The sequence below is a fragment of the Balaenoptera physalus genome (assembly GCF_965194825.1).
Source record: "Balaenoptera physalus genome assembly, chromosome: 8".
Taxonomy (NCBI): Eukaryota; Metazoa; Chordata; class Mammalia; order Artiodactyla; family Balaenopteridae; genus Balaenoptera; species Balaenoptera physalus.
In genome coordinates this window covers 99,320,049-99,341,944 of record NC_138887.1, presented here as the reverse complement: position 1 = coordinate 99,341,944, position 21,896 = coordinate 99,320,049, and the positions used below count along the sequence as shown (strand labels likewise).

At 41.9% G+C, this 21,896-nt stretch overlaps 1 protein-coding gene across 1 annotated transcript in view; it reads left to right on the top strand.

Annotated features, from left to right (window-relative positions):
* GRM8 (glutamate metabotropic receptor 8) overlaps positions 1-21,896 on the top strand; it is a 794,802-nt gene that overhangs the window by 146,166 nt on the left and 626,740 nt on the right. Inside the window, exon 2 of the mRNA XM_082472362.1 lies at positions 2,773-2,989. Within this exon, the coding sequence (XP_082328488.1) occupies positions 2,773-2,989 (217 nt within the window). The remainder of the gene's footprint in view (positions 1-2,772; positions 2,990-21,896) is intronic.

The window sequence follows — 21,896 nt, the reverse complement described above, 5'->3', positions numbered from 1 at the left end:
AAGCAAGAAAAGGTAAAAAAATCCAAGATTTGGTGTGTGGTTAGAGATTTGGACGGTGTCCTTGCTAAGTAGTTATGTGCTACAAAGACACAAAGCCTAATCAAGGGGACAGTCTATCAAGAGATGGCTGGTGTATCTGGCAGAGAAAGCGAAAGGGCAAAAAGGAGGCAGGTCAAGACTAGTTTTCATGATCCCATAATGTTAACAGGCAAGTTATTTTGGTCCTACCAGAAGAATTGGGTGTGAAATAGGCTAAATCATTTTTTGTAGGCAATATAGATATGACACAGGTTACACAGAAGCGGAACAAATCCTGCAGCACCCTGGAGAGCTCCAAGCACATTCTTTTACTTCTCTTCCCGGGGCAAGGAGGCTTTTTATATCTTAGGATGTTCAATGTCACTTCACTGGCTACCAATACGGAGTAGGACTCTCTAGACCTAAGAAAGGTTTGGATACAGATGTTGAGGGTTTATAAAGGTGTCAAGAGGAGAGTCAAAACCTCCTTGTGGCTTGGGAATCATCTGGCCAGGGAATGGTGGGTGATGGTTGGATCCCAGAGTGTGTAGCCCTGTGTGGGAAGATGGAACGGCAGCTTCTTTGACATCAGAGCACTGACATTAGCTGCAGGATCTGATGGAGAGCAGAATTAATGGTTTTATGTACAAGTCAAACCTGCATCTTCAACCAAGCAACCTGAGTTAGTGCATCGTGGAATCATTTTGACCTCTGAACTTTCACACCACAGCAAGGCAGCAGAGGAGTAATGAGATGCACATCTCTTAAACTCCAGGTTCCACAATATTATTGCCCACTTTTTAGTTGTTTTCATTCATCTCACAGGAACCTCAAAAGAAACAAATCAAAAATTGAACTCATCATTTTTGTGTTCCGAATCTCCTCTTGTTCTTCTATCTTGGTACATAGCAAACATCGTCTACTCAGATACCAAAGCCATAGAACTGAGAGTCATTACACATTTTTCTTACACCTTTCCTTGTCTTTTAGATACTTACAGGTTCTACACCCTTCCTTTTTTCCACCTGCCACTGCCTTATTTCAGTTTTTATACTTTCTTACATAGATTTCTGTAGTAGTTTTCTAACTGGTTGTCCTGCATCTAGTGTGGTTTCCCTTTAATTCAGTTTATCTCTAAGCATAGTGTGGGTCCACCTGCATCAGATTCTTCTGGAGGGCATATTAAAATGCAGATTCCTAGACCTCTAGACATGCTAAGTCAGAACCTTTGGGAATGGGGCTGCCCAGGTGGACATTGAAATTTGAGGGTTGCTACTCTCCCCACTGCTGCCAATGTGATCTTTCTAAAACAAATATCTGATTATGCCATTCCCTTGGTTACAATCATGCTGTGCTTCCCCATGGCCTTGGTAATAAAATCCACACTCCTTGTCATACCTGACTAGCCCTTCATCCTCTGGTTTCTGTCTAGCTTTGCAATTTTACTTCCTGACATTCCTCCCTTGGTATCCTGCATTCCCAGCACGTGAAATGCTGCAATACCATGCCCTTTCTTACTTTCTTTTTTTTGTTTGTTTTTGATGTGGACCATTTTTAATGTCTTTATTGAATTTGTTACAATATTGCTTCTGTTTTATGTTTTGGTTTTTTGGCTGCAAGGCATGTGGGATCTTAGCTCTCCCACCAGGGATTGAACCCTCACCCCCTGCATTGGAAGGCAAAGTCTTAACCACTGGACTGCCAGGGAAGTCCCACCATGCCCTTTCTTGACTCTGTGGCCTTGGACATGCAGTTTCGTGTGGCTGAAATGTCCTTCCTGGCCTATTTGCCAGATTTCCTGCATCTTCTGTGCTCCGTCTAGCCTGCATGTCCTTCTGCCATACTTCTTTAACATCCCTTTATTCTTCTATCCTAGCACTTTTCACTGGTAGAGTAAGAATCTTCACTTGTTTATACGAGTGAATATTGCATTTCAAACATTTTTAGGGGTAGATTTATGGCATGCAGTTAATTTGTTACTCAGCTTGAATTTATTTAGGAGAAATGACATATGATCTCTAATTTTGAATATCTTCTAGCAATTCACCCTTTTTATGTCAGAAAATAGTCTCTTTTCCTAAAGCAATTATGGTATGGATTCCTGTTTTGTGATTTTTTTTTTTTTTTGAGGGCTGGAAGGCTGGAAAGATGTTATAATTAAAAGATACATGGTTAGCTATTCCCAAATCTTATTGTGGTATGTAGTGATTATATCAATAAGCAGTGGCTAGACTTGCAAAACTATATATTTAAAAGACTTTACTAAAAATATCATCTTAAGACTGAAATGATATCAAATATAAAAACAGTCTCATGTTAAATTCTCTGTTCATTATTATGTAGCCTTTATGTCCTAAAGCCAAAGATGATTTCAGAGGTGACTTTTTCTGAAGCATGTATGTACATTTCATGTTCATTTCTGCCTCATTTCCACACCAGAACTTATCATGTACAGAATAAAAAAGCAACACAAACAAAAAGCACAGATGCTTTGCTTTGGCTTCTGAAACAATGGGACCTGAACCAAAACTAAATTCTTTCTTACTGTTTAGAAATGTGCTTTGAAAGAAAGTGAGTCCACAGACCCTTATAAAATACTTTCTAATTAAATTGGTGGTCATGAAACCGTATTTTGGCTGCAGGCTGATCTGTCTAGGTTTCTGGTATAGCTTTGGCTATTTAGTCTCTTGTGTGACAATCCATCATTTGACAGCATTCCTCATGGGTTGAAATGACCTGTCGTTTGTTTCGCAGATACCTCAAATCAGCTATGCATCCACAGCCCCAGAGCTAAGTGATAACACCAGGTATGACTTCTTCTCTCGGGTGGTCCCCCCTGACTCCTACCAAGCGCAAGCCATGGTGGACATTGTGACGGCACTGGGGTGGAATTATGTGTCAACCCTGGCTTCTGAGGGCAACTACGGAGAGAGCGGTGTGGAGGCCTTCACTCAGATCTCGCGGGAGATTGGTAAGCGAAGATTTATCAGATGATTGCATTTGGAGGTGACAGGTTGCAGGAGTCTGAGGACCCCCAAGAGCTCTCTGATCTGTAAGGGATCATTAGAGCTCCTGGAGGTACATGACCCAGGCTGTCCACTCTAGGGGGAAGCTGGGTTTATTATAAATGATTTTGTTGTTCTTGGTCTATCAAGGTGACACTTTGGTGCTGATTTAGGAATTAGAGCTCCTGACTCAGGCGAACATTTTTTAAAGCTGTCTGTTTTGACGAGGGAGTTTGCTGGCACATTAGAGCCACTGTAAATTTGAATAAATGACATACTATTTGATTGTTCTAGATGGAGGTTTGCATTAGCAAGTCATTAAATTTTTTTAAAAAGTCAGTGGAATTTAACATCCAACACTAGAGGGAATTAAGACTGGTAATCATCTTAAAACAATACTGAAGTAGCCCCCAAGGCTAAACATAAGCGATATTCTTATTCTCATATTTCGCTTTTTGAATTTTTATTCTTACCTCAAACTCTGAAGCTTACAGAGGGATTAAGGGCAAGATGTGAAAACTTGGTTAAAACAGGGTGCTTGTGAACTCCGTCCCGGGTTTTTTCAAGGTTCTCATCCAAATCTCTGTAGGCATTTTACTACGTGTATATTTAGCCATGAGGCTTACACTACGTGGAAAAACCAGGAAACAAAAACAACTTAGGGCATAAATGTTATTGCTGACTGGTCAACAATATAACTTTGTGGATGAAAGGAGACGTGTTACCATTACTTAACACATGCTATTGTTCTTACTAAGAATTACTGAATAAAATTTGCATATTTTTCTATAAAAGTAATAACAATGTTTTGTCAAAAATTTAAAGTGCCCTTTAGCTGTTTTTGAGTAATTTTGAACTTGCAGGAAATTATATTGATAATTTATTGTTTTTCTTAGAAGCTTCAATTCAGGAAAAGACCATGGGAGTGATTTGGGCTTATTCCCTAGTTAGCAAAGACAAAGTTATTGGAATAAGGTTTTCTCTTGAAACACTTGAAGATGCCTGCGATCTGTTCTTCTGCATATGACAGAACATGGAAACTTATTATACATAATATTTGGTGTGTTTAACATTTGTTCCAGTGCTATGCTGTTACAGAAAATGTAGAAAAGACCTGGTTTTGTTGGAAAGATTGGCTTAATTTATTTAAGGGACAACTATTCATTCCTGTTGTAAATATCCATGATGCCATAATCTGTGCTGTTTGGAATTTTAAATTATATCACCACTGCTATAAAGATGATTCAAAACATTCAATTGAACTTTAAATGATGGTAAATTACATTACCTTCTTGGAAAAGAATCCCAAGTTTATCCTTAGGAGAAATGCCCACTCAAATGAAAACAATAGCTTCTGAAAGCAGGGTTAATGCATTATTTAAGCAGCTGATGTCAGTTCTCACCAAAGTGGTAATTCAACGACAGAAGGAAACTAATAGAGTATGTATTGAAATGAGAAGTTTTCTGCAGTGATCCTGTACATTCTCAACTATAGGGCACATTTTGTGTGCACGAAACAGATTACTGTGAAAAATTCAGTACAGGACATGATTTGCCAATTGTTGAAGCATCTGATAAAATGCATTGTTCTAAAAAAAAAAAATGCACTGTTCTAGAAGTTAAGTGAGATCGCAGTTTTACTCTTCTTACTAAAAAAGAAATATTTCGTTTTCACTTTTAAGGAGCATTGCTCTTCTTAGGTAACTGTCACCTAAAAGGATTCAGACGGTACCATTAATTATTGCTGTCTCTATCTTAGTCATTAGTATGGGAGAAAATAATTTTAGTGCCTTGTGTAGAATGCTCCTGATAGAGCAACCTGTTTCTTCTGTGTTGATCCTTTCAGTATTCTGTGACGTGATTGGCTGTCCATTCTATTTCAGTTCTCAGTTATCTGGGGAATGGAGGAGGGCTGGGTTGTTAATTAATATGCAGAATACTGAAAAGGCCAAATTAGTACCACACTAGAGTATGCCATGGAATATATTAAATATCAAAATCATCCCTCATTTTAATGACAAAGATTTTATCCAGAACAAGAATAGCTGAAATTGAAACCTTTTACATGACAATGATACTAATGGGAATGGCATAGGGTAGCAACTTAACCCATTCTGAAATGATCTGATGCCTCTAATGAAAACTCATTAGTTCTATAACATTTGCTCCTCTTACTACGATGTTGATGATATCTCTGTCACTGTGTTACTAGTTTTTAAAAATCTTAGTCTCTTGACTGAGAAGGAGATGTATACATTCATTTTTTGGAGTGTCTGCCTATTAATGAAATTGTATATTTTCCCGACTCTTCTAAATTTTCCTGTACTCTGTTCAGAATTTCTCTCTTCAACAACGTTGATTGCTAAGAAATTTCAGTGTAAATTGAGGCTTCCTATGTTTTGTCTCTGATTAATTCTGACAGATCATAATGGAATGATAGTGAAAGGAAAATCTGTTTAGTGATACAATGCCTGTACGGTTTGATTAGAACGTTTTTCATTTTAACAAAATCTGAGGCTTGGGGAAGTGTCCTTTGTGAGTCTTGGAGAACGAAGTTTATGAGTGAATGATGGTCATGAACACAGATGCCAGTGATGTCTCTTCTCTTGTCAGGATCCTTCTCAGGGAGAGAGGGACAGGAGTTATTTGATAAAATAAGACAAATAGCCCCTTGATATCCTAGCTGTTATAATCTCAGCCCCTTGACTATAGCATTTTTATTGGACAAGTCAAAAGAAAAATATTCGGGATCAACAAATAGCACAATTTGACTGGATCATAGTTTGTGTAGTGAGGTATGGAAGACAAAACTGGAAGGCTTTGTGACAAGTACACATAGGTGAGTACTTTACCTCATAGGATGGTAATTTTATCCTTTATTTTCTAGACAATGGAGGAAGCTACCGAGAAGAGAGGGGACTACTAGGATATGTATTTAAGACTTTGCTAATGAGAAGTGAAAGATGGGGAGACCAGCTGAGAGGCCTCTGTAGTATCAGTCTTAGCCTCATATGGGGTAGTGGTAATAGAAGTGGAAGAGGGAACAGACTTGAGAGGCACTTGGTGGTGGAGTCTCTGAAACATAGCAATTGATTGGAATTAGAGCTCGAAGGTAAGAAAAAAATTAAGCTTGAAATTCTGAACCTGGGCAATTGGGAAAATGCAAGTGCCATGAATAGAAAAGAGACAGTGAAGTGGAAAGGTTGGTTTGGGGTGGGAAGCATAGTTTGGTTCTGAACCCAATAAACTGTGAGTACTGGTACATACCTTTGTGGAGAAGGGCAGCAAAGAATATTGATCTAAAGCCAAGGCAGGAATTGAGCTATAGATCTGAAGCTCATTCAAATTGATAATTGAGGTGGGAAGGGTAATTGCTGAGGTAGAACATGTAGTAGAGTGTGAATTAAAGGGGATGGAGGATACTCTCTTGGGGAGAAGCTTTACATAAAGGTATGGGATGACAAGCATTGGTGAGGATGTAAAGGAAAGGGAACTCTTGTACACAGTTGATAGGAGTGTAAATTGGTACAGTCATTATGGAAGATAATATGGAGTTTCCTCAAAAATTAAAAATAGAACTACCACATGATCCAGTGATTCCACTTCTAACTATATGTCCAAAGAAAATGAAATCAATATCTTGAAGAGATATCTACACTCTTGTGTTCATTGTAGCATTATTTACAATAACCAAGATATGGAAACAAACTGAGTGTCCATTGATGGATGAATGGATAAAGAAAATATATGTAAAATGGGATATTATTTAGCCTTAAAAAAGAAGGAAATCCTGCCACTTGTGACAACATGGATGAACCTGGAGGACGTTATGCTAAGTGAAATAAGCCAGACACAGAAAGATAAATACTGCATGCTGTCACTTATATGTGCTCTCACTTATAGGTAGAATTTTAAAAAGTCAAACTCATGAAAGCAGAGTGTAGAATGGTGGTTGCTAGGAGCTGGTGGGGGCTGGTAGGAGAAATGGGGAGATGTTAGCTAAAGGAAATAAACTTTCAGTTAAACAGGATGAATAAATTCTGAAGATCTAATGTACATAATGGTAACTATAGTTAGTAATACTGTATTGTATACTTGAAATTTGCTAAGAGTTGATCTCAAGTGTTCTCACTACACACACACACACACACACACGCAACTATGTGAGGTGATGGAGATGTTAATTAGCTTGGTTGTGGGTAATTATTTCACAGTGTATACATATATCAAAACATCATGCTGTACACCTTAAATATATACAAGTTTTATTTGTCAATTATACCTCAAAAAAGCTGGAAAAATAAAATTAGTATAAATGAAAAAAAATGAAGACTTGGGAATAATGGGCTAGATTTAGTAAGGGAAAGCTAAGAATAGGGCAGAGTGTTCTCTTTTCTCTTCTCTTGATGGGTTTGTGGCCATGGGAGGGCTCTCAGTCTTCTTTGAAGTTTTCCATGATAGGCGATGGTAGGAGTTCTTGAGGAAAAAGTCCAGGTTATTGAGCAGATATTCATAAGAGAACAGGAACTTTGCCAGAGGTCACAGCTGAAAGTGTGTGGTACAGTGGCAGAGGATCAAGGAATGTCCTTGAGAGGGGGTGTATTAGGGCTGCCATAACAAAACACCACGAACTGGGTGGCTAAAAGCAACAGAAACATACTGTCTCACAGTTCTGGAGGCTAGAAATCTGAAATCAAGGTGTCGGCAGAGCCATGCTGATTCTGAAACCTATAGGGGAGAATCCTTTCCTGCCTCGGTAGCTTCTGGTCTTTGCTGGTGATCATTTGTGTTCATTAGCTTCATCCATCAATCCAGTCTCTGCGTCCATCATCACATTGGTGTCTTTTCCCTTCTTGTTTCTGTCTCTGTCTTCTCTTCTTATAAGGATGCCAGTCATATTGGATTAAAGGCCCCACCCTACTCCAGTATGACCTCATCTTAGCTAATTATATCTGCAATAACCCTATTTCCAAATGAGGTCACATTCTGAGGTACTTGCTCTATCTTTTGGGGAGACACAATTTAATACCCATAACAGGGGGTGGTAGTGATGAAGGGTGTACTTAGGGAGCTAACTCCCAGTGACAGGGATGGGAGGTAGGCCAGGAGGGCAAACAGTTAGCAATAAAGATGAGGGGGGTGCCCCGTAGACAGAATTTGGTAACGGAGCAGACCATAATATAACCAGCTCAAAAGTTCCTTTTGAAGTGCTACAGAATTTTACTCTCCCAGTCTTGACTACTTGGGTAGATGAGGCGACCTAATGGATGACTCAGGGTTCCAGACGGCGGTGGGTGGTGGGATCCTTGTGTCCGGCTTTCCCAGGATTCTAAGTAGTCAGGAGCCTCCTAATAGGACCACAGTGGGCACTCCCTCTACAGTGGTGTACCGGCTCTTCAGCCTCCCTGCTTTGTGTAATTCCAAGCTAATGTTCTTTTCAATGACACCTGGGAAATTATGGACATCTAGAGTCTTTTCTGGCCTAATTTATTTTTATTTCCCCCTCTGGTCTCTTTTGGCTTGAGGGAAGGGAATAGCTTAGTCACTGCTGGTGGTGAAGACTTCTCCATCACCTGTGTTACACATCCCCAGTTGTTAGGACCACAGTCCTCTATGTCTGTCTTGTTTTAATGATTTGATATGATGTTTTCATTGCTATTGTAATAAGAAGGTTAATAATACATACCCATGCTTTTCTATCATAAGCTCTGGAACTTGTAGCTTGTGACTCAATAAATGACTTCCTTGAGGCTTTAGACAGGTTCTTTCCCTTCTTTGTCTTACCTTATTATATTATTTTAAAAAGAAGACAGGATAATAAATAGTAATGCTGCCATGATCATTCTAAGGGGCAAGGAAGCTAAAGCTTTATCTTTGAAGATAAAAGGAATCTGTGATAGCATTCTATCTTTTCACGGTGGATTTGCACAGTATGGCAACACACCTCCTTTAATCAGTCATCGTGTTTATGAATGGTTTATTGAAGATGACAGGCCTGCGAGTCGTCATCCCACACATTACAGGGGGCAGAACAGACCTGATTCTGTCAAATCTGCCATACGTGACTTTTTTTCTTCTAATTTGCAAATGCTGGAAGCTTCTGACTATTGTCTGACGTGTTCAGCATCTTAAAATCTTGGACTTGGAAGGGATCACAGAGGTCGTTGGATTGGCACAATCTGTTTGAAATGTTAATGCAATAAATCAATTTAATTAATTCATTTTTGTGTATATAAAATGACCGACACTTGCCAAAACATTTGATAGTAATTTATTTTCGGTGTGGGTCAAGAAATAAAGTAAGGGAAATTTCATTCCACCTCTACAATGGAAAAGTGCCCTCTGATCATTTTTTAAGCTATCTCAGTACAGTTTTAAAATAAAGCATTTTTTCCTCTTGGGTTATAAACAAGAATCAAGTTTCTATTAACTGCAACGGTTTTGCTTCAAGATTAAAACAAAGTATTTTCAATGAGAGAAAGAAAAGAAGTACATAAAGAGCAGCTTTTTCCCATAGACGTTCATTGCTTTGGAAAAATGACTTCCAGCAGGCAAAAATCAATTTGACGAAAGTATTAATGTTGTAAAATACTATGAACGAAAGGAAACATTTTAATTCAATTGAAATTTTTACTTGATATTCCCACAGCTGACTTCCATTGATAGCACCACATTTCAAGTTGCAAATCATATTTAATTAATATTAACACCAGGTAATTGGCAAGAATAACTTCAAAGGAGGGCTGAGGAAATTGCAAATTGGAACTGCAGGTGCAGCGATCCTGCAGAAGCTTTATAGGGATCCAAAGAAAGTGTATATGATTTTGACAATTACTGCAGAACTTGATCAAATAGAACGTCATTTCAAAGCCGTTCGTCCTTCTGGCCTTACTTAATATTTAGGGCTTAGGAACTGCTAAGTAGAAACAGCTGCTATTAATGTGAAATGGCAAATAGCATTCAATAGATGCTTTGAAACCTATGATTCTAATGCCGTAGTTAAGTATTTAGTAAACAATGGCAGTTTGATGCAGTGGAACCCACCTCAGAGTCAAAAACGTGTCTAAATCCCCCTTCTTCAATTATGAGACTTTGTCTGAAGATTAATTTCCTTGTCTATAAGATGGTGGCCCTCTGCTCAGGGATCATCACGTGCTAGAATACTTGTGAAATGTTCTTTATAAACTCTAAAGTGCTATTTGATATCAGGTATTACTAGTGAAAGGAATGGGGATAATACAGATTTTTTTTTCCAGAATGTGTGGCAAAGCTGTAGATTATTATGAAGGTGGTGGATGTGCTGCCTGGTGTGTAGGATAAATAGCCAGAGAAGGCTTTGCTTGATTCATTAATTACCTTCAAACTTAGTCATATTCTGCCTGAAAGATCAGAGAGGAGATTTTGAGTGGCTCCTGACCACCTGCCCTCTCCATTCTCTTTACTCATCCTCCACAACTGCTGTGGTACATATTCTACCCTGTCTTAATCTTGTCACCCCTGGCTGTTGAATATTACTTATGGTGTCACCAACAGTTGTGTTTGCTTGGGTCTGATTGTTCAGGTAGCACATTGTTCAGGTATCAGGACAAGCTTGAGGGACCTTGCCTCATCCTTAGTCATGTGCCCTCATGAGTCCCTGAGCTTAACCCTGTGGAATCACTTGCCACTCTGATCATAATGCCAATTTCTCTGTATACCTCTTCCTCCAGAATGTGTTTTTCTCAATGGAAGGACACTGCCCTACCCCAGCACCCAGCAGAGTGCCTGGCATATGCCAGGTGCTTCATGAATTTCTGTTGAATGGTCATTGTCACCAGATTCATGGCTGTGTTGGCACTGTGAGCCTAGTGGTCAGGCTTCCTCAGGCTCTGGGAACCGGAGGGCAGAGATGGTCCCAACAATGGCTTATGCATTTTCTTTGCTAACACGTAACCTATATGGGAAGCTTTGGGTCTTCCACATTGTTGAGCCACTCAGAATTCAATTTTTTATTACTGGAAAATACCAAAGCCTGTAATCTATAGGTTCAGCCCACCCTGGATACCTCAGACCAAACAGTGCTGGGGAGTGGCTAAGAGCTTCTTATCGGCTGGGTTTGACTTCCAGGTCTGTCACAGCTTAGCTATAAGACCTTGGGTAAATTACTTACTCTTGTTGTGCCTCAATTTTCTTATCTGTACGATGGGGATAGCAATGGTATGAGAATCAAAAGAAATCATACAGAACAATGTGTAGCTCATGGTAAGTGGTCAACAACTGCCAACTCATATTGAGTTAGGCATCCTCGCTGATGGGTGATCCAGGAGTTGTCTTATTGCCCAGAACCTGTGCCCAGTTTGCTCAGTGAGCAAATAAGAAAGCAGAGTGAGACCTACATAAGAGCTCAAATAAAAGCAGCCAGTCCTCCTCATTCCTGAAACTTGCTTTGTACCTTCTAGCAGAGACCAATCCTATTATTATTTTTTCTTAGCGTGACTAATATACTACATAGAATAGTGTTGGCACCTAGTTGAATGCATGAATTAATTAAATGCTAGTCAGTGTTGGCTCACCAAATATGCTTTCTCCTCTTCCTTTTGAGCCTTCTATATATTAACTGACTCAGCCAGCATCTACTGTGTACCCACCATGGATCAGGGCATACTTGTTCTAGGCTTTCAGGATCTAGAGATGAATCATGGCCTCTGCTTCCTAGCTGGTTACTGTGTATCAGAGGATACAGAGATGTAAACAAACACTTTCAAATGAATGTGATCATTGCCTTCACAGAGGCATCATTTAGAGGCATTGGCCAAGAACACAGTGCCCAAGAGAGGGCATCCTGCAGTTCATGTAACGAAAAGACCTGCCATGAGGCAGTGGAGGGTGACAGTTTATGGACCCCAAGCTCAAAGGGAGTACGCTGTGTGATGTGAGTGGAATGAATTTAGGTAAGTTCAACACAATTTCTTGAGAAAAAGAGACAAAAAATGCATGTAGAATATTATGCCAACTTTGTAATGTGTGTATTTGTGAAATGACTAATGTATGTAAAAAATATATATAGTTTTGACAATTCTTATTTCTTGATCTGTGGATGGATACCCAGATGTGTCTGCTTATAGATAATCAGCGTCTGACTTGCTCTACAGCTTTAGCCCCTGTTCTCCCCGGTCACTCCCACCCAGCGTCACCGATGCCCTTGGCAGCAGTTTCAGTTTTGTTCAGTTCCTGAGTCTTAATCAGGGCCAGTAGTTTGTCCTACCCTCAGCTTACAAGTTTCTGGGCTTTGGAATGATTTTGCCAAGATGGACCCTGTACCTGGTGGTCCCAGGGTGAGCCCTGAGCTCCCTTCTAGGTCGCAGCAAACTTACAGTGCTGTCTCACCCTGACTCATACTCTGGATCCCTAGGAGTGGGGCTCTGCCCCAGACTCTGACCTCTGAGGTTGAACCATGACACACTGCCTATTCCTTGTCAAATCTTTCCCCTGACTGGGTGGAGGTGTCTGGTCCTCTGCATGACTCATGCACTTGTTGAGATCTGACTATGCATGAAGCCATTGAACAGAGTCCTGTCTATTGGGTCCCTAGTGTGTGTGGGGGTCCTGACCCTGTCTAGTTGTTGTCTTTATATTTCTCACATCCTTTTAGCATCGTATCCCTAGAATAAAAGGAGTTCAGTCTCAGAGGATGGTTTGAGTTTCTCTCTCAGAGATTCCCATTTAAATGCTTAGGAAGGGTCAGGATATGTCATCAACAGGGTTGTCCCTGTTTCGAGTTATTCTTTTCCTGCTCCCTAACTCTTATTGCCAACTGTATGAGTTTCCTAAGGTTGCCGTAACAAAGTACAACAAACTGGGTGGCTTAAATGACACACACATGCATGCACACACACACGCACACACATATATATATATATATATATATATATATATATTTTTTTTTTTTTTTTTTTTTTTTTTTTTGGCTGGCTCTGTGGCTTGTGTGATCTTAGCTCCCTGACCAGGGATGGAACCTGGGCCCTAGGCAGTGAAAGTGTGGAATCCTAACCACTGGACCGCCAGGGAATTCCCACATAAATCTCTTGTGTCATGGTTCTGGAGGCTGGAAGTCCCGGGTCAAGGTGTCAAAAGGGGTGGTTCCTTCTGAGGGACCCACCCTAATCCAATATGACCTCATATTAGATGATCTCATATAAGTATGACCTCATCTTCATTAATCATATCTGTAATGACCCTTCATTAATTACATCTGCAATGAAAATAAGGTCACATTCTGAAGTACTGGGAGTTAGGACTTCAACATGTGAATTTTGGGGGGGCCACAATTCAGCCATAACACCAAGACTAACTGCTGGATTGAGCCCTGATTCATGGAGTTCTGTCTGAACTGAACCCACATGTGTCCCGGTTCTTTGGGTGGATTCTGGGCCCTGGACTCCCCTGTTTCTCCTGAGGCATCAGCTTCTGTAACCAAGGTAGCCAGCCCCGTTTCCCCTTGTCCTTGCCGGCTGGGCTCTGCCTGCCTTAGAGCTGAATGCCTGCATCATGGCAAGCGTGTGCTTCTCCTCCTGCGCTTAGCCCCAAAGAAATTGCATTCTTTCATTTCCCTTTCCAAAGTCATTTTCTTGTTCAAGCTCTTCTGTTTGGAAACTCCAGCACTAGATGAGAGCTTTAAGGTGCCATCTGCACTTTACTGTGTTGATAGAAGAACATAATATAAAAACATCTTTCTGCAGAAATGAAGCAACATCAGAATCCCTTCATGTCACTTTTTTGTAGGTGCTAAAAGAGTTGGCCTGAGAATGAGAGTGTGTTTTCCCGCTTTCCATCATAACTTATCAACTAAGCAATAATTATGGTTTCCTTGAAAAGAAATGGCTCAAGAATAGTGCAATCAGGAAGGTATAAGATGAATAGTTTATTGAAAAATGTGCCAATTATTTCAAGGGTCACATCCCTTGGCAAAACTGGGCCACATGGTCTTTCTGCTCTAACATCTGCATGTTTGACAGATCCCGGGCTTCTTTCTTTGCTTCTTTCCGTGCTACCTGGTCAGAGGCATTTCATGATTCATTGGGGACCCCACAAGGGGAAGGCAGGGGAAAGGAGGCAAAGTGAAACTCGCGTCAGCACATTTTGTTTCTTGTTAACAGCTCTGGGAAGAGGTTTGGTCGAGAAAAGAATTTTAAGTAATGATTTAAACATATCTCTGGCAGTTCCACTAGTGAGAAAAAAAATGCCTCTTGTAGCAGCTCAGACATACTTCTGAAGCAGTGGTACACAGGGCCATGTGACTCTGGGGCCACATTTGCATCATGAATCACCGCTGGCACCCACATCATGGGCCATTAAGGGAAAGCAGCAAGTGCAGAGTACATTGTTAGCCTTTTGTGTTTAGTATCGTGGAGGGCCACCACTATGCCCCCCTTCAGAATGGGCTTGATGTGACTGCCAGGAGGAATCCTAGGGTGGATGGGAATATTCATGGGAGTTGATGTGACATTTCATTCAAGAAATATTTGAGCACCTATTGTATTTTGGGGCCCCCTTCTAGGAGGTTGGGGATATGGCACCGGGTGAGTCCAACCTGATTCCCGCCCTTGTAGGCTTTCCTGTCAAGCTTACAGTCTTTACATTTCTCGTGTTCTTTTAGTCTCCTGTCTCTGGGCTATGGGAACTCAACCTAAGCCTACAGTGTGAAATGCCTCAGACCAAGAGTCCATGAAAATAATGAGAGAGGGTCTGTAACTGTCACATCAACAACTTGATCCCTTGGGTGTTCTGGAGATACCAGAGTTCAAAGGAGCTGTCCATGGCATGCTGGGTGAAAGGACACATATTTGAAGGAAAAGTGTGCCTGCGTGGGCACACAGAGGGATAAATCTGGACTTAGGAAGCTCACCGGGTACAGATGTTTGGGAGCAACACCAAATGCAGGATGGGACAAGTCCATCTAGCCCTGCAGAGCATAGATCAAGAGATTATGGTTCTGGGTGATATCCTGAACTGACTGCCATGTGGCAAGAGATCCGCTCACGCCACATCTCAGCCCGGAATGCCTGTCCTCCCCCTATGTAGGTCTGGCTTACGTTTCCTTATCCTTCAGTTCTTGGATTATTTCCAGGAAGCCTTCTCAGATCTCCACCTCCTCATCCTCCCAGACAAACTTAAGTGAGGTTTCTCTTCTGTGTGTTCTCTCAAGTAAAAACAAATCCAGACTTAGACAAGGAGAGGCTTTATTCAGAATTAAGACGATTGCAAGAGAGAGAAGACTTGAATTCAAAAATCCACAAGTATCGCAAAATCAAAGGGAAGAAGGGTTTTCTTTTATATGGTAGGTAGCGGTAAGCAACAGCTTAATAGAAACTTTTAAGGGAAGTTTGGGTAGGCAAAGGGGAAATGACCAGGAAAGTGTCCTGCTCTGATCAGCCACTTTCCAGAGGCAGCTGATAACGGGGACATGGTCCATTTTCCAGTGCTTGCTCAGATTTGGGGGCAGACAGAGTTCAGGGGCATGTAGGAAGGAGAGAAGCCTGAGTACACTTGTGTCAAGACAAAGTAGAGGGTGAGAAGTGGGCAACTGTGAACCCTTGGTCTGTTTCTAGGGAACCATGAAGATATCTTACCACTGTGGATTTTAATTACTTCTCTCTTCCTTCGGAGGTGGAGAGCATACCTTATTTATCTCAAGTCCAAAGAGGAGGTCGTTGGAACCCCCAATCGATAACCAGTTGGTCAGAAGTACAGGTGATAACTCGGGCTTGCAATTGGCATCTGAAGTGTGGGCCAGGGGGCGGTGTAGTCTTGTAGGACTGAGCCCTCAACTTGTGGAATCTGACACTCTCTCTGGGTGGACAGTGTCAGAGTTGAGTTGAATTGTAGGAAACTTGTTGGTGTCCCGAGAGCTGCTTGTCAGTGTGGGGAGCCCCTCACCAGCACTGGAATTGATATCAGAGCCTATTAGTCTTTGTACAGTACTGTAGTTGCAAGGTCTAGAAGATGCTCTAAAAATGTTGAATGAGTGAGTAAATGAACACAGAGCAGGTGAGTGAATCCTGGCGACAGGACACCAGGAAGCAGGTAGTTTGGAGGAGGAGGTAGGAAGATGGACAGCCTAGCCGTCCACATGAAAGTGCTCAGTGGAAGAGGGTAAAACCCTGTCCAGGGTAAGAATTCACAACATACCTGCTGTTACTTGGGAGGCATGGGGTCTGGGGGCATGGCTGGGTCTACAACAGGAAGTTGCATGGGAAGGAGCGAGAACCAAGAAACCAGTTCAGGGCCAGGATTAAGCTGGGAAACAGAAGAAGTAGCTTAAGTAGGTGACAGCCAGTTTGGTGCCCAGACTGCTAAACTTGATTCTGAGAACCAGAACCAGATGGCAGATATACACTTCTGGTGGGGCAAAGCTGAGTTAAGGGCTAGAGCTTTGCTAGGTCTGACAAATAGGGGGGGATGCAAATATCAGGGGATGCAAAATAGGGGGGATGCAAAATCAGAAAGGAGGTAAATATGCTGCTGAATGTATTATTCTCCTTTCAACTGGCTTTGAGTCTTCCAGGTATATAAGTGTGTGATGTGTTTCATGACTGCAAGATGTCCTAAAGGTACAGGGTTTCTGATATTTAGACTCATGACTCCAGGCCCTGAGGATCTTGTTCATTGATGACCCTGTTGACAAATGATTGATGTCCATGTGAAGTTGGACTGTGCTAGGTGCTGGGAATTCACAGCTCTGGTCTCTGGCCTGAAGGGGCTTAGATTCTGTTGAGGAGACAGATTTAAAAAGAAAACTAGTTAAACAAACTAATGATTATAAATTCAAGCTAATAATTATAAAGTGTGTCTTATTAAGAAAGAAACAAATGTGTGTTTATGATTTATTTGAGAGATATCCAGGAAGCCAGTGTGGCTAGAACCCAGCAAGGAGGGGGGTGGCAGCACAGGAGGTGAAAAGCAGTCAAAGGCGTGATTGACTAGTGTCATAGGTCATGGCAGGAAGTGTGGATTTTATTCTCAAGCAATGGAAAGTCTTTGAAGGGTTTGGAGAGTGACATGGTACAATTCAGATTTTAAGGGGATCATATGCAAAAATTGGATTGTAGGGGCAGGATGGAACCAGAATATGAGTTAGAAATTTCTTGGGGTTGACTTGGACTTGGGTGGGGGTAAAGGCAGGGAGGTGTGTGACTTGGCCTAGGTACAGATAGGATCAAAGTCCCAGGCCTGGGAAAATGAGGTGACTTGATGCTCTGGGGATCTAAGCCATTGAAGCAAAACTCCTTTAAGACTTGTTGGTCAACAGCAGGGTGTGTCCTAGAGCCCTTAGACTGGAATGGGTGTGTCCCAAGTGACAGTATGGCTCCCTTAAATGGATGATTCAGGGGTGGGAGATCAAGTGAATTATTTCCTGGCAAAATTTCACTCCAACTGGTGCTTCAGTGAAAAAGAGCTAAAATGGTAAGTGTCTCCCAGGTTTTTGTTACTTTTTTTTTTTTTTAAACAAAGTCCGTTAGAGACCTTTATTGCTCTTTTTCCTGTGTTCTAGGAGGACCTGAAGTTTAGAGTTTTCTTGTTAATTGTTCTAAATATTTTCCTCTTAACTCATATTTCTTGTTGCTTTTATACTCTTGTGTTACTGATTCATTTTAAGGCTCATTAATCATTATGCAGTTTTCTGAACATTTTTGTGCTTTCATAATACAGTGGTGATTCTGGAAGCACTTCTGAGTCCACATAGTCAAGGGTCATAGAAATGGGTGATTTGACACGTTGGTCTCTAAAAATTAGGTTTAGTGCAACTTTCATTTAAAGTATGTATAATTATGATTTGACCTAATTATTTTTGATTTGTAAATTCCAACATACACCATATTCTATTAAATGTGAATGTTTGCTTTCCAAAGTCTCTCTCTCTCTCCCTCCCTCTCTCTCTTTCTCTCTCTCTCTGTCTGTCTTATTGTCCCCAAGTCCAAGGTAATTCATTGAAAGGAGAGGGAACTATTAGTGCTTACTTTATATGTACCATATAACTGAGTTTTCATTATGAGGCCTATATTATACCTATTTTACAGATGGGAAAACTAAGGCTCAAAAAAAGTACATAACAGCCCAAGATAACCTAGTTAATTAGTAAGTGGTAGCATGGGCTACAAACCCAGAGTTCTGTGGCTCCAAAGTTCATGTTCTTTTTACTACCTCTTGCTATTTCTCTTTTGAGGTTACAGACTTTGGTTTCTGCAGTCATGTTTCCCATCCTTGTCCTGCGAAACTGTAGGGAGGACAAAGAGACCATGCTCTTTCTTTAAACAGCCTGATTCCTTGCCTTTCCCTCCGTCTGCCCTCACTCGTTGTGCTTTTGTGCCGCATCTTATGACCTGAGCATTTTCTAATGCCCCTGCGTGGATCCTCTTCCCTTTTCTGGAAATGCAGCTTCCCCAGTGTCTGCCTGGAGCTATTTTCATTCTTTAAGACCCAGCATCAATGATACCTCCTTAGTGAAACCTTCCTAGATACCCAGAAGGGGGTTAGCCGAGCTCTTTTCTGCAATTGCAACCCTTTGTACACATCGTTAGTGAAGAAGGTGTTGACCTGAAACACTTAGAAGAAAAAATAGATATTTTTCCAGCAAAGATGGGTTTATTAGGGATCAGCAGGGAATTGCAATTTGGGGTCTGCAATCATGGCGAGCCACAGGCAAGTCCCCACCTGGCAAGGGAAGGAGCACGCTTTTATAAAGGGGAAAAGGAAGTTGGGAGGGCGCTAGTAAACAGCGTCCACGGCTTTCATTGGCTGAGTCCTTGCCAAAAGAGGAGTCTTTCTTCTCCCTGTTGGGCTCTGCTATCCTCACAGGGCTTGAGAGCTCCCCCTTCTGGTCTCCCAACTCTCTTTAACTGAGGTTTCTGTTTATTAACTTTTTTACAAAAACATTTATTTCACTGTCTTGGTCAGGACTCAAACTTAAGCCAACGAGAAAATTTGGGGTTCAGAAACTTGAAAAGTCTAGGAGTAAATCTGACCTCAGGTCGGCTTAGCTCCACATTTTAAAATGAAGTTGACAGGAATGCGTCCTGTTCCAGCTCTGGCTTCTGCTTACTTGCATGTTGGCTTTATCCTCAGGTTTCTTCCATGTGATGGGAAGAGGGCTTCCAGCAGCTGTGGGCTTGTGTACTACCAGCTTAGCAACTGTATTCCTTTCCTAGAGCTGCTTTAACAAATCACCACACTGTGTGACTTAAAACAACAAAAACTTATTCTCCTGCCATTGTGGAGGCAGAAGTCCGAAATCAAGGTGTTAGCAGGCTTGGCTTCTTCTGGAGGCTCCGAGGGGTAGTCCGTTCCATGCCTCTCCTGGCTTTTGGTGGCTGCCAGCAATTCTTGGCATCCCTTGGCTTGTGGCTGCATAACTCGGATCCCCGTCTCCACGGTCACATCATCTTCCTCCCTGTGTGTTTGAGCCTTTTCTTTTTCTGTCTCTTATGAGGACACTTGTCATTGGATTTAGGGCCCACTCTCATCCAAGATGATCTCATTTTGAGTTCCTTCCCTTCGTTAAAGCTGCAAAGACCTTTATTCCAAATTAGGTCCCATTCTGAGTTCCAGACGGTTATCTCTTCTGGGGGGGATACCTTCAACCTACTATGGCAACCTTAGTGAGAAGGGTGTGTTGCATTCCCATTGGTTCCAGCAAAGGCCCAGACTTGGCTCCACCATGTTGGGTTTCACTCCATGACTCAAGCAACCACTGTAGCCTAAGGAAGGCGCGGTTCACAGTGGCCAGACATGGGTCACATGCCCTCTGGAGCTGAGCAGAGGTAGGTGGGGAGAGGCCACTTGAAACAAATGGTCAAAGCCACAGGGAGGGATCATCCCTCAATGCTAAATTAAGATGCTCTTCTAGAACAAGGAGAAAAGCCTGCCGGGCAGGCAGGCACTGTGCAGATTGTGTGCTGTCAGCCTGTCGACTTCTGTGCCTTCCGCCTAGACCGTGACCTTCTCAGGGTAGCAGCAACCTGGTCTTATTCATCAGTGCCTGGGGCATGAGAGAGCTCTATCAACATATGTTAAATTGTCACAGTAGCTAAAATTTCCCTGAAAAATAAGATTTAAATGTAGCCATGAATCATAATATTTGTCAAAAATAGTTTTGGCCTCCATCTAAACGATAACAAGCAAAGCAGTTTCAAGGACAAGAAAAGGCTTCTGTTGAGTGTTCTCTACTTTGAAAAGGCTCTGCCTTCTGTCCTGCCTCTCTTTTAGCCAAGTGTGTTGACACCCAGAGGAAAGAAGCCAGGGGCTCCACACTCCTGGATGGTGGCCACGGCCGCCTCCCCAGCAGTTATCTGTGGCAAGATACACGCTCCCCCCCGCCACCAGTGGAGTCCTCTCTGTGAAAATAGCACAGATCACACAGTGGCCAAAGAGCTGCCTTCCCAGCCATGGGTCACTGCTGACCACTAGCTGACTGGACAACCATCAGAGAAACCCAGAGCCTAAGGAAAGAACTAGCATATTTTGTTTGGCTGTTTTAAACATGGCTGAATTCTCTATTTTCAAAGAATATATTTGAGTTCTTTTTATGGTTTGTAAATCAAGGAGTTTTCCTTTTCTCCATTTAAAAAAAAAAACAACAAAAAAAAGGGATTCCCTACAGGACTGTCAGGAAGCATGGAAGTCTGTGGTCTATGCGTCTTAAAGGGAGAAAGGCACTCTGGGAAAGCCCCGTCATTGAGAACTGACTTAAAAAGTGTAAATGTCATTGGTGTGTTGACTGTCCTCCGTAGTGCCACTTCTTTATTTTTAAAAGGCAGCTCTTTTATTTTAAGCAAATTCTTTAAGCGGCATCTTTATTATTTTTTTTCTTCCTACTGATTCTTCATGTGTGATGGTCTAGCTCCCTCCACACCCTCCTCTGGAGGATAGCTTGGCTTCAGACTCTTAGTCCTTTAGTCACTTCTAAATATATGGAAAGTCTCATTTTAGTTATTAAAATGGCCAGCCCAGTGGAATAAAACTGAATTTCAGCCAAACTGAAAGTTTCTCCCCTCCCACAGCTTGGAGCTGCTTTTGCCTGGAGCCCTGCAGTGGGGAGGGGGGTAGGGCTGTGGCTGGCTTCTGGTCCTCTGCCCCCTGTGTCCCCTTTGTCCCCCTACCCCAGCTGCTGGGCCCTGCTTTAACATCTTGCAGCAGTTACCAAAGCACCGGCACAGGTATGCCTGGCGTGGGCTGGCTACAGTATCCATCCTTGATTGAGGGTGTTTTCTCCTCTTTTCCACACTTCTATTTTTCCTTGGAGAAACTTTGGTTTTCTCCCTGGCTTTTGGCATTGGGCCCTCCATGTGGGTCAACATATGCTTCGGGTCTTGATCTCAGCAGCATGAACTTGTGAGTTCAGCTTTTCTCTCCCCTGCTTGTAAATAAAAAGCTGGAGGTAGGACTTGATTAATGACGGGGGAACAGGAGTAGAACTCTGGTTTCTTTTATTTATGCTACAGCAGGAGCTGACCCTGGGTCACACTGGATTAGACGTACTGCACGTTGGCTACAGACAAGGCACTGTGATAGGCACTGGGGAGGGGCGTAAAGAAGGATGTGATGGGACCATTACCATCACATCGCTTAGAGCCAAGATGAGAGAAAATAAATTGCTCCATAGAAGTACAGGTCAGGAGCTGTGTGAGTGTAGAGGATGAAGTGATCGGTTCCAACCAGGAGCATTCCCCTTCCTTAAAACGGGAAGCACTGGGAGAGGTCGTGAAGGAAGAGGAGGCGCATGTAGGTGGAGACCTGGCAGACAGACATTAGCATTTCAAACAATGTATGTTTCACAGAGTTAAAGATTTTCATTGATAAATGCACAAGATTGCTTTGAAATTCTCAATTATAAAAATA